We start from the raw sequence: 12655 nt of genomic DNA, 5'->3' as shown, positions 1-12655 counted from the left end.
GCAATACTTTTCCAACTCACCAATGGGACACTGCACAGAAGCTCATAGATAAATGCTTTCATTATATATCTCACATTATAATTGTATTTTAGTGTCTAAAAATATTTCGCACACAGTTGAAAGCCAATTAATCCCTGTAACATGAACTACATTTACACAGTATATTTTCTGATTCGCTGTTTTATGGTATGAACTGGATCACACAGCATTATCCAAAATATTTGACCCATTTTATATTGACTCAATATTGGTTTGTTCTGCCAAAGTCTACTGGCTATTATCCTTCTCTTTGACTACTGTCTGAATAATGTCTGACATAAATTCAGCATGAATGGAAATTTCCTTCAGTTCAATACTAACACAATGAATCCACCCTCTTGGGTTCATGCCAGTGTGTGTGTGTAATTGCTACAACTCCAACAGCATCCCTTCCTGCCCACTCAGATGGAACCAGGTGATTCAGAGCTTTGGTATGCTCTGATCGACCCAAATTTTGTCTACCTGGTCAGTACTGAAAACAACAACTTTCCACATATCCACAAAACTCACTTGTCTCCCTCAGCCATTTCCCTCCTCTGCTGAAACACTAACCCATGTTTTCATAATCTCCAGGATTGATTTCCTTAAATGCTCTCCTCAAAGCTTTCTCCTTTTCCATCCATCAAGCTTCAGTTGGTCCAGAATTGGTAACTCTCTCACATTCCCATTGCAAACACACGGGTCAACATATTGTACAGTATCCCCCTTTGCTTTTTAAAATTTTTAAAAAAGCAATATATATGATGCTTTTGCTGTGATTCTAGAGATGTGGGTGTTATTTAAGTGATCAAATGTGATGTTGATGAGCAATCAATTCAGCTGAAAAAAGTGGGTGCACTGTGGAGTTGTTTGTCTCATTGAAGTGTGCCGTGTTACTGAAAAGGTTGAGAACCACTGGGCTGGATAGCGGTCAGCCAATCTGATTGGCCAGCATCTCTCCAAGGCCAATGGACTTAGTTCCAAGTGAGGACAAAAGTCCCACCTGTGGCCACAATGTTCATTAGATGCATTGCTTGCTAACTCAACCACCCCCCCCCCCCAACCTTCCAAAAAATTCCGTGTCTCATGTGGTGAAGGATATGAAACTGGGCACGTTCCAATTTTGCATGCTTGCTCTGTGCTGAGCTAGCTCAAGTCAGCTTCGGATACAAGTGGAGGTGCTCTTGCCATCAGTGTCAACGGGTCTCTGCATGTAAGCCTAATCCAAGTGTGGGAACAAGACTGGGCACAGCTATGTCTTTTTCCAGAAAATCTGCCAACACTCTCTCTGCAAATTCACAGATAGATGATCATTCATATGTTTTCTGTGAGGTTTTTGGGAATCTTCTCCCAAAGTTACTGCAGATAATCCAGTAAGGCCTAGAGGAATGTATCCCCATAAATCTTTGCCGGGTTTTAATGGACTAAACAGCAATGAAAATGGTGTAGCTAGTACATTCTGCTAATGTAATTTATAAATATGAATAATTACCTTTCTTCCTTTGGCAAATCAAACCACTCAAGAATAGTGAGAACTCTTTCTTCAAATCCAATGGATCTTAAGAGAAAAAAATACATGAGTTTGAAATTTGCAATTATTTACAGGTATCAGTTTTAGTACTAAACCAAATAAGACAATATTCAGTTTTACAGTACAGCCACATAACTGTGAGCTATTTTGTAATTCACAAGATTCCCAGATGGATGAGAGGTCATTTTCATCTTCACCACCTGGGCAATAAGTTAATTGAATTTAGAACTCCCAATTTTTCATTTCCATGGTGATCTGCCTTTCATTGACCATTACAAACCTGCTGACTCACACAGCAGACTGAAACATCCTTTAAAGTCAGTGCTCTTTTCGCTTGGTTCTCCATCGTTCTTGAGCTCTGTTTCAAGAAAGAACCTTGTAAGCTTGATGGCCATTTTGTCCCAGTAACACTACAACATTTTGCGTATGAACATTGATTTCCTACCTTGAAACTTTAGCTATTACCTTCATTTCCAAACCTATTGTTTGCTTTGTACTAGACCAGAGGTGATCTGTGGTTCTTCCAGAGGCCTGGGGCATCTGACCGGACAGGGTGTTTCTTCTGATCTCAAAACATTTGGGGCTGAGTTGCCACCAAGCATCTCCAGTGGCTAAAATGTTCTTCATTGATGCCATTCGATCATTTGAAGATATTGTCCAGTACTAGTGACACAACAAGAATAGGCACACAAGGGTGCTCTTTCCAGATGTTTGGACTTGTGTGCTCTCCCACCACCACCTTGCCATGCCTAAAATACTTCCCGGAGGTAATACAAATGATTCCACTGACTTACCAAAATACCATTCAATATATTTTCAAAAACAAGGGAATATGCTAGATGTTGTTCTATGTACCTGTCATACGTTTTATAAAAGTTTGGGTATGTTCCATTTATCTTGACTTCAGATCCGGGCCAGAAAAAGGTACCCGTCTTCAGACCCTGATACATTGCAGTCAGCCACAACTATAAGAAGAACAAATAAAGTGATTAACTAATCGAACCTTTGAACACTCTTTGATGGAATTCACCAAACAATTCCTGCATACATTGGAAAGAAAACCTGTTATTTGCCAATGCTTGTGGATACTATAACCAAATGACGGTGTTAACAGGACATTCGGTGGTATGTCAGGTCAAAGATGCTAACAGAAGGGATTACGAAACGTACCGGTAGCTAGGGAGAAAATCTCAATGCCAGCCCACACCATTTTGACAATCAAACGCCAATGTTTGAATGGTTCCTGTGGTTGCTCAGTAATGTAATACAGCGAGCGCAGGCAAGCAAGTTCCCTACTACCCCAGGCAACAAAATGCATTTCATTTAGCCTCAGCATGATTGATTGTGGATAGAGAATATTACATCTGCTGCTCTGTTGGGGAGGTGCAAATGAAGTTAGTCGAAGAACAATTGCTTACATTGTGTCCACATCATGAGTCTTTTCACAGTGCGGTACACAACAGAAAGATGGCAACAAGGATGGGATCTAATTCTGAGAAATTAAGGACAGAATAATATTTACCTTTTGGAACTCCTAAAGTTGACTTTGAGGAAGTTTGAACGATAGCTCCATGTGTGCATTGTGTTCAGGAATAGCTCAGTCAATCAGCAGAGTACATTGTGGAAAATAAATGGCATATCCTGGGACAACGGGGAATTCTACCCTAGTAGGGGGAGTTGTAACATATTAATATACTACAGCAAATGGTTGGGGGTGGGGTGGAAGTCAGACAAGGTTCCCACTTAGTCTTTCTATTCTACTGGAACTCACATCTGTGCAGATGAGGTGAGGAAAGGCTGGGTTTATCCATGATGCTACTAATCCCAGCAAACAAACAATAGTCACAGGAAAAAGCACAGCACCATGAAGCCATAATCTTAATGCATAATTAAGCACTGACTGTATTAATAAGGGAAATAAGAAGAAGCAATCAATTATAAGAGCTATTGTAATTTACAGTCTCGATTTTCTCACCACGCATAAGCCTCCCACTCAGGTCTGTTCTTATTTCATTGACAATTAAAGGTCCCTCAGGGAACAAGTGGTGAATGGTGGTTTCTCAGACAAGAAGGAACCATGTAGTGATGCTCTCAAGGCATCAGTATGAGGACCACTGCTCTTAATATTTATTTATTTTTTTGATATATATCAATGACTGGGACTTGAATATACGGAGCATGATTTCAAAAGTTTGCAGATAATACAAAACTGCAAAGTGCAACAGACAATGAGGGGAAGGGTGGGATAATTCAGGAGGATAGACACCGATTGGTGACATTGGCAGGCACACGGAAGATGAAATTAAACACAGAGAAAAACGTGAGCTGATGGTCGATTTTCACAGGAAGACTGAGGGGACCGAAATATGAACTAAAAAGTGCAACTTTTAAAGAGCATAAAGTTACAGAGTCTCCAGGATGTGTTTTTACATAAATCCTTGAAAGTGGCAGCCTGCTAAGGAGGAAATGGAACCCTTGGCTTTATTACTATAGGAACAGAATACAAAAGGAAGTTATAGTAAAACTTCATAAATGTCGGTTAAGCCTCAGCTAGAGTATTGTGTTCAATTTCGGGCATCATACTTTTGAAGGAATGTCAAAGTCTTGAAGAGGAGGGAGAAGAGATTGTACGTGGGGTGAGGGACTTTAGTTACATGGAGGGATGAGAGAAACTGAAGTTGTTCTGCTTAGAATTGGAAAGATTAACAGGAGATTTGATAGTGGTGTTCAGAATCATGGACAATCTTGACAAAATAAATTAGGAGAAATGGCTTTCAGTTGCAGAAACTTTGACAAAATGAGAAAGTATTTATTTTCCATACATGATATGATCTGATCTGCAATGCACTGCCTGGTAAGGTGTTGGAAGCAAATGTAATGGTAACATCCATAAGAGAATTAAATACATTTTTGAAAGAAAAATATTTTTGGGGTAAGGAGAAGACAGGGATTAATTGGATAGTTGGAACACATTGTTGCCTTCTGTATTGCATTATTTTTATGATTCCATGAACAGTTTCAAAGCTATTAAAAGTTGCATTAATCCAGCATCTTTAACTTAGTAAAAATATCCCAAGCTCTCATGGGAATAGCAAACAAAATGACAAACTTTATAAACAAAATCCAACAGAAGTGATGGGGTTCAGAGGCATCTGTGCACAACAAACTTGGAGAACTAAATTGGAAAACAGTAAATGATGAAAATGTAACAATAACTATGCTGGAAACATATTAAAGTTGGATTTTCTCTTTATTTATTTGACAACATGTTGTGCACTTCCAACATACCCTAGTTTTATTTTAATTAGGAAAACACGTTGTCTTGCAAATAGAAGGCAAATTTTTTGTTAGTATTTTCATGGATTGAGATGATTAATTATTCGCTTCTTAAACAATTGCAGTCTCTGTGATCCATAGAGCCATAGAACCATAGAAAATTACAGCTCAGAAACAGGCCTTTTGGCCCTTCTTGTCTGTGCCGAACCATTTTTTGCCTAGTCCCACTGACCTGCACTTGGACCATATCCCTCCACACCCCTCTCATCCATGAACCCGTCCAAGTTTTTCTTAAATGTTAAAAGTGACCCCGCATTTACCACCTTATCCGGCAGCTCATTCCACACTCCCACCACTCTCTGCGTGAAGAAGCTCCCCCTAATATTCCCTTTAAACTTTTCTCCTTTCACCCTTAACCCATGCCCTCTGGTTTTTTTCTCCCTTAGCCTCAGCGGAAAAAGTCTGCTTGCATTCACTCTATCTATACCCATCAAAATCTTATACACCTCTATCAAATCTCCCCTCAATCTTCTACGCTCCAGGGAATATAGTCCCAACCTATTCAATCTCTCTCTGTAACTCAGCTTCTCAAGTCCCAGCAACATCCTTGTGAACCTTCTCTGCACTCTTTCAACCTTATTTACATCCTTCCTGTAACTAGGTGGCCAAAACTGTACACAATACTCCAAATTCGGCCTCACCAATGCCTTATATAACCTTGCCATAACACTCCAACTTTTATACTCGATACTCCGATTTATAAAGGCCAATGTACCAAAGGCACTCTTTACGACCCTATCCACCTGTGACGTCACTTTTAGGGAATTCTGTACCTGTATTCCCAGATCCCTCTGTTCAACTGCACTCTTCAGAGTCCTACCATTTACCCTATACGTTCTACTTTGGTTTGTCCTTCCAATGTGCAATATCTCACACTTGTCTGCGTTAAATTCCATTTGCCATTTTTCAGCCCATTTTTCTAGTTGGTCCAAATCCCTCTGCAAGCTTTGAAAACCTTCCTCACTGTCCACTACACCTCCAATCTTTGTATCATCAGCAAACTTGCTGATCCAATTTACCACATTATCATCCAGATCATTGATATAGATGACAAACAACAATGGACCCAACACCGATCCCTGCGGCACACCACTAGTCACAGGCCTCCACTCAGAGAAGCAATCCTCCACAACCACTCTCTGGCTTCTTCCATTGAGCCAGTGTCTAATCCAATTTACTACCTTCCCATGTATACCTAGCGACTGAACCTTCCTAACTAACCTCCCATGAGGGACCTTGTCAAAGGCCTTGTTGAAATCCAGGTAGACAACATCCACCGCCTTCCCTTCATCCACTTTCCTGGTAACCTCCTCGAAAAACTCTAATAGATTGGTCAAGCATGACCTACCATGCACAAAGCCATGTTGACTCTCCCTAATAAGTCCCTGTCTATCCAAATATTTGTAGATCCTATCCCTTATCACACCTTCCAATAACTTGCCCACCACCGACGTCAAACTTACTGGCCGATAATTTCACGGATTTCTTTTGGAACCTTTTTTAAACAATGGAACAACATGAGCCACCCTCCAATCATCCGGCACCTCCCCCGTGAATACTGACATTTTAAATATGTCTGCCAGGGCCCCTGCAAGTTCAACACTAGCTTCCCTCAAGGTCCGTGGGAATACCCTGTCTGGTCCTGGGGATTTATCCACTCTGATTTGGCTCAAGACAGCGAGCACCTCCTCCCCTTTAATCTGTAAAGGTTCCATGACCTCCCTACCTGTTTGCCCTATTTCCGTAGACTCCCTGCCCGTTTCCTCAGTAAATACGGATGCAAAAAAACCATTTAGTATCTCCCCCATCTCTTTTGGTTCCATACACAGTCTACCACTCTGGTCTTCAAGAGGACCAATTTTATCCCTCACTATCCTTTTGCTCCTAACATACCTATAGAAGCTCTTTGGATTTTCCTTCACTCTGTCTGCCAAAGCAACCTCATGTCTTCTTTTAGCCCTCCTGATTTCCCTCTTAAGTAGCTTCTTGCACTTTCTATACTCCTCGAGCATCTGATCTGTTCCTTGCTGCCTGTACATTTCATACAACTCTCTCTTCCTCTTAATCAGTGTTACAATCTCCCTCGAGAACCAAGGTTCCTTATTCCTATTTATTTTGCCTTTAATCCTGACAGGAACATACAAACTCTGCACTCTCAAAATTTCTCCTTTGAAGGCCTCCCACTTTCCATTTACATCCTAACCAGAGAACAGCCTGTGCCAATCCACACTTCCCAGATCCCTTCTCATTTCATCAAATTTGGCCTTTTTCCAGTTCAGAACTTCAACCCGAGGACCAGATCTATCCTTATCCATGATCAGGTTGAAACTAATGGCATTATGATCACTGGATCCAAAGTGTTCCCTCACACTCACATCCATCACCTGCCCTAACTCATTTCCCAATAGGAGATCCAATATCGCATCCTCTCTAGTTGGCACCTCTATATACTGATGTAGAAAATTCTCCTGAACACATTTTACAAACTCTACCCCGTCTAAACCTTTAACAGTATGCGAGTCCCAATCTATATGTGGAAAATTAAAATCCCCTACTATCACAACTATATAGGTACAAAAACAATTCTGTTAGGGATGGAGTTCCAGGATTTTGATCCAGCAATAGTAAAGGAATACTGATATATTTCCAAGTCAGGATTGTGAATGGTGTGGAGAGGAACTTCCATGATGTTCCCATATGTCTGCTGCCCTCGTCTTTCTAGATGATAATAGTCATGGGTTTGGAATGTGCTGCCTAAGGAGCCTTGGCGAGTTCCTGTAAAGCATCTTTTAGGTGGTACACAGTGCTGCTACCGTGTGTCAGTGATGGAGGGACAGAGTGTTTGTGGATGGGGTGTCAATCAAGCAGCTGCTTTGTCCTGGAAGATATCAAGCTACTTGAGTGTTCACTCATCCAGGCAAGGGGAGATTATTCCGTCACACTCCTGACTTGTGCCGTGTAGATGGTGGACAGGCTTTGGGAAGTCAGGAAGTGAGTTACTCGCCGCAGGATTCCTAGCCTCTGGCCAGCTCTTGTAGCCACAGTATTTATATGACTAGTCATTCAGTTTCTGGTTAATATTAACCCCCAGGATGTTGATAGTGGGGGATTTATCAATGGTAATGCCACTGAATGTCATGGGGAGATGAAGATTTGTTGTTGGTGATGATCATTGCCAAGCACTTCTTGTTGCATGAATGATATTTGCCACTATCAGTCCAATCCTGGGTACTGCCCAGATCTTATTGCATTTGGACATTAGGGGCGGTACGGCGACACAGCGGTTAGCAATACTGCCTCACAGTGTCAGGGACCTGGGATCGATTTCCGGTTTGGGTCACTGTCTGTGTGGAGTTTGCACATTCTCCCTACATCTGTGTGGGTTTCCTCTGGGTGCTCCAGTTTCCTCCCATTGTCCAAAGATATGCAGGTTTGGTGAATTGGCCATGCTAAATTCTCCCTCAGTGTATCCAAAGAGGCCCCGGAGTGTGACGACTAGGGGATTTCACAGTAACTTCATTGCAGTGTGAGTGTAAGCCGACTTGTGACTGACAAATAAACTTTAACTTTTCCTCTTAATTCCCATTGACTCCAGTTTGGTCCAGGGTGGTCAATCTCACCTATACTGGAATAACTTGTTTAGGAGCACAAGTCTTCAGTCCTATAGATGGAATGTTGTCAGGGCCCATAGCTGTTATAGTATCCAGTGCCTATTGCCGTTCTCTACTATCACATGGAGCGAATCAAATCAATTTGATTGAAGACTGATGCTGGAATCCACAAGAGGAGGTCGAGATGGATCATCAAATCGGCACTTCTGGCTGATGATTGGTGGAGCCTAGTCTAGCAGCTATGTCCTTTAGGAGTCAACAAGCTCAGCTAGTAGTGGTGCTACTGAGCCACTCTTGGTGATGGATACTAAAGCCTGACTGAATACATTCTGTGATCTTGCTACCCTCAGTGTTTCTTGGTGTTCAACATGGAGAAGTAGTGATTCATCAGTTCAAGTTGGGGGATGGGGGGGTGGTGGAGGCAGCAGTAGGTGGTACCCAGCAGCAGGTTTCATTGCCCATGTTTAACCTGATGGCATGAGACTTTATGGATTCTGGAGTCCCAGGGCAACTCCTCCCAAGTGTATATCACTGTGTTACCACCTCTGAGATGGTGATAGTGGTGTCTGGCAGATTGTAAGGTATGATTCCATGCAACATAGAAATGTAGAAGATAGGAGCAGGAGGAGGCCATTTGGCCCTTCAAGCCTGCTCCGCCATTCATTATGATCATAGCTGATCATCCAAATCAATAGTCTAATCCTGCTTTTTCCCCATAATCTTTGATCCCATTCGTCCCAAGTGTTATGTCCAGCCACCTCTTGAATACATTCAATGTTTTGGCATCAACTACTTCCTGTGGTAATGAATTCCACAGGCTCACCACTCTTTGGGTGAAGAAATGTCTCCTCACCTCCATCCTAAATGGTCTACTCTGAATCTTCAGACTGTGACCCCTGGTTCTGGACTCCCCCACCATCGGGAATATCCTCCCTGCATCTACCCTATCTAGTCCTGTTAGAATTTTATAAGTCTCTATGAAATTCCCCCCCATTCGTCTGAACTGCAGCGAAAACAATCCTAACTTAGTCAATCTCTCCTTATACATCAGTCCCGCCATCCCCAGAATCAGCCTGGTAAACCTTCACTGCACTCCCTCGAGAGCAAGAACATCTTTCCTCAGAAAAGGAGACCAAAACTGCACACAATACTCTAGGTATGGCCTCACCAAGGCCCTGTGCAATTGCAACAACACATCCCTGCTCCTGTACTCAAAACCTCTCGCAATGAAGGCCAACATGCCATTTCCCTTCTTTACCGCCTGCTGCACCTGCACGCTTACCTTCAGTGACTGCTGCACAAGGACACCCAGGTCCCGCCGCACACTCCCTTCTCCCAATTTACAGCCATTCAGATAGTGCTCTGCCTTCTTGTTTTTGCTTCCAAAGTGAATAACCTCACATTTATCCAAATTATACTGCATCTGCCACTGATTAGCCCACTCACCCAACCTGTCTAGATCATGCTGAAGGACCTCTGCATCCTCGTCACAGTTCACCCTCCCACACAACTTGGTATCATCTACAAACTTTGAGATGTTACATTTTGTTCCCTCATCCAAATCATTAATATATATTGTGAATAGCTGGGGTGCCAGCACTGATCCCTGTGGCACCCCACTAGTTACTGCCTGCCAATTTGAAAAGCAACCATTAATTCCTACTCTTTGTTTCCTCTCTGCCAAACAGTTTTCTATCCATCTCAATACACTTCCCCCAAACCCATGTGCTTTAATCTTGCACAATAATCTCTCGTGCGGGACTTTGTCAAACGCTTTCTGAAAGTCCAAATATACAACATCGACTGGTTCCTCCTTGTCAACTCTACTAGTTACATCTTCAAAGAATTTCAACAGATTTGTCAAGCAGGATTTCCCCTTCATAAATCCATGTTGACTCTGTCTGATCCTGCCACTGCTTTCTAAATGCTCTGTTATAAAGTCCTTGATAATGGATTTGAGAATTTTCCCCACTACCGATGTTAAGCTTACTGGTCTATAATTCCCTGTTGTCTCTCTATCTCCCTTTTTGAATATTGGAGTGACATTCGCTACCCTCCAATCTGCAGGGACTGTTCCAGAGTCTGTAGAATCCTGTAAGATGACCACCAATGCATCCACTATTTCTAGAGCCACTTCCTTAAGTACTCTAGGATGTAGATTATCAGGCCCTGGGGATTTATCCGCTTTTAATCCCTTCAATTTTCCCAGCACCATTTCTCTACTAATATTGATCTCCCTCAGTTCTTCTCTCTTGCATTCTCCAACATTTCCGGTATTTGTTTTTGTGTCCTCTTTTGTGAAGACAGAACCAAAGTATGTATTCAGTTGCTTGGCCATTTCTTTGTCCCCTATTATACATTCTCCCGTTTCTGTCTGTAGGGGACTTACATTTGTCTTCACCAACCTCTTTCTCTTCATGTATCTATAGAAACTCTTAATGTCAGTCTTTATGTTCCCTGCAAGTTTACTTTCGTACTGTATTTTCCCCTTCTTAATCAATCCCTTGGTCCTTCTTTGCTGAATTCTAAACTGCTCCCAATCCTCAGGCCTATTATTTTTCTTGGCCAATCTGTATGCTTCTTCCTTGGATCGGATACTTCCTTGGATGAGTATGACTATGTCAAGCGGTTGATTGATTAGTCTGTGAGACAGCTCTCCCAATTTTAGCACTAGGAGAACTTTGCGAGGTGGACTTTGCCGTAGTTGGTGCCTTGGTCGATGCTGGGTGGTCTGTCCGATTTCATTCTTCCTTGACCTCATAACAGTTTGATCCAACTGAGTGGCTTTCTAGGCCAGTTCAGAGGGCCTACATTGCTATGCATCTGGAGTCACATGTAGGCCAGATCAGAAAAGGATAGCAAATTTTCTTCCGTAAAGGGAATTAGTGAACCAATTGACAATTACCAAGACTTTTTTTTCATTTTTTTATTAACTGAATCTAAAATACATGGTTGGTTTGAGTCAATGTCCCTATAGTATTAGCCTGGGCCTCTGGATTGCTTGTCCAGTGACGTTACCACGACACCACCTCCTCCTTCATTGAAATGTTTGGCTAATTCCCAGTTTTGTCAACTGCTAGAATTTCCTCCTGTTAGAGGAAAAGTATTTACTTTTCCTCTAAGATGATTTTTAAATCTGTAGCAAATTAAAATGCTTTAAGCATGACAACAATAGGACTATTATGATGGTTACCAAAGAACTGAATTTCTCATTGCGGGTGCAGCTTTATTGCAATGCAATTGAAATGAAGTGAATGCATTATGATGTGTTCCCCAGCAGTTAACCAGGCCATTACACTGTGAGCTAGCAACACTTAGCAAATCATTTTCAATTCAGAAGCCACGAGACAATAATCCTGAATTTAAATGAGAAATAATGTCCTAAAGCCCCACTATTGGCAAGGTTTCTGCATTTAACTTGGATGGATCTTATCCACACAAAAAAACCCCACAGGAAACGTTGCAGACAGGAGACCACTCTTTTCGGTCACTTCTGCACAAAATTATGCACGCATGAGCTGATGCCAAAAAACCGAGACTATGTCTACCTCCCCACTCATCTGGAGCAGATGCCGAAGTTATGAAGGTAAGAACTAAAAGAATGTGGTATGAATATTTTTAGATTAATAAGTCACAAAATGTAATTCAACAACTGTAGCTTGGGCTCAGCAATTGATGAGTAAAAAAATGAAACATTTTATACAGGGCAGAGTAAAAACTTCAACAATAATATACAGCACTTCATAATATTTGAAGAGTTTGGATTAAAATTCAGCAATTGCCTTCATCCTGCAAAAGCAAATTATTTCTGATGTTAGGAGTAGAATGTTATGCCTTCCTCTTCCCTTCCCCCACTCCCCATACCCTGCCTCAGAGGGAGGTGATCAGGATCGGGGAGGTCGGGGTGGGGGCGGGTTGGAAACCCCGCTTCTTTAAAGATTATGCCCGGATAAAGTCCTGGATTGGAAGGGTGGAGGCTGGCATGCTGGCCCCAAGGCCAATTGAGGGTCTTAAGTAGCCGCTTAGTTCGACAATGGCCAGTGGTCACCATGCAAGACAACCGCACATCAAAGCCTGTTGTGTTTGTCTGCAGCCTACTAGGGGTGACTCCCTAATATACAGGCACTCTGGGCTCAACTGAGGAACACAGCATCAGGAA

At 42.1% G+C, this 12655-nt stretch overlaps 1 protein-coding gene across 2 annotated transcripts in view; it reads right to left on the bottom strand.

Moving 5' to 3' along the window:
- The window catches only part of LOC144493624 (ectonucleotide pyrophosphatase/phosphodiesterase family member 3-like), a 136431-nt gene that overhangs the window by 47309 nt on the left and 76467 nt on the right, over positions 1–12655 (bottom strand). For both annotated transcript variants that reach the window (XM_078212867.1, XM_078212868.1), the window contains 2 exons: positions 2405–2514; positions 1511–1576 (listed from right to left, as the gene is read on the bottom strand). In XM_078212867.1, coding sequence (XP_078068993.1) covers positions 1511–1576; positions 2405–2514 — 176 coding nt within the window. The remainder of the gene's footprint in view (positions 1–1510; positions 1577–2404; positions 2515–12655) is intronic.

Source organism: Mustelus asterias, chromosome 5, assembly GCF_964213995.1.
Source record: "Mustelus asterias chromosome 5, sMusAst1.hap1.1, whole genome shotgun sequence".
NCBI lineage: Eukaryota > Metazoa > Chordata > Chondrichthyes > Carcharhiniformes > Triakidae > Mustelus > Mustelus asterias.
The sequence above is the reverse complement of the archived record's forward strand: the minus strand, read 5'-3'. Positions and strand labels throughout refer to the sequence as shown.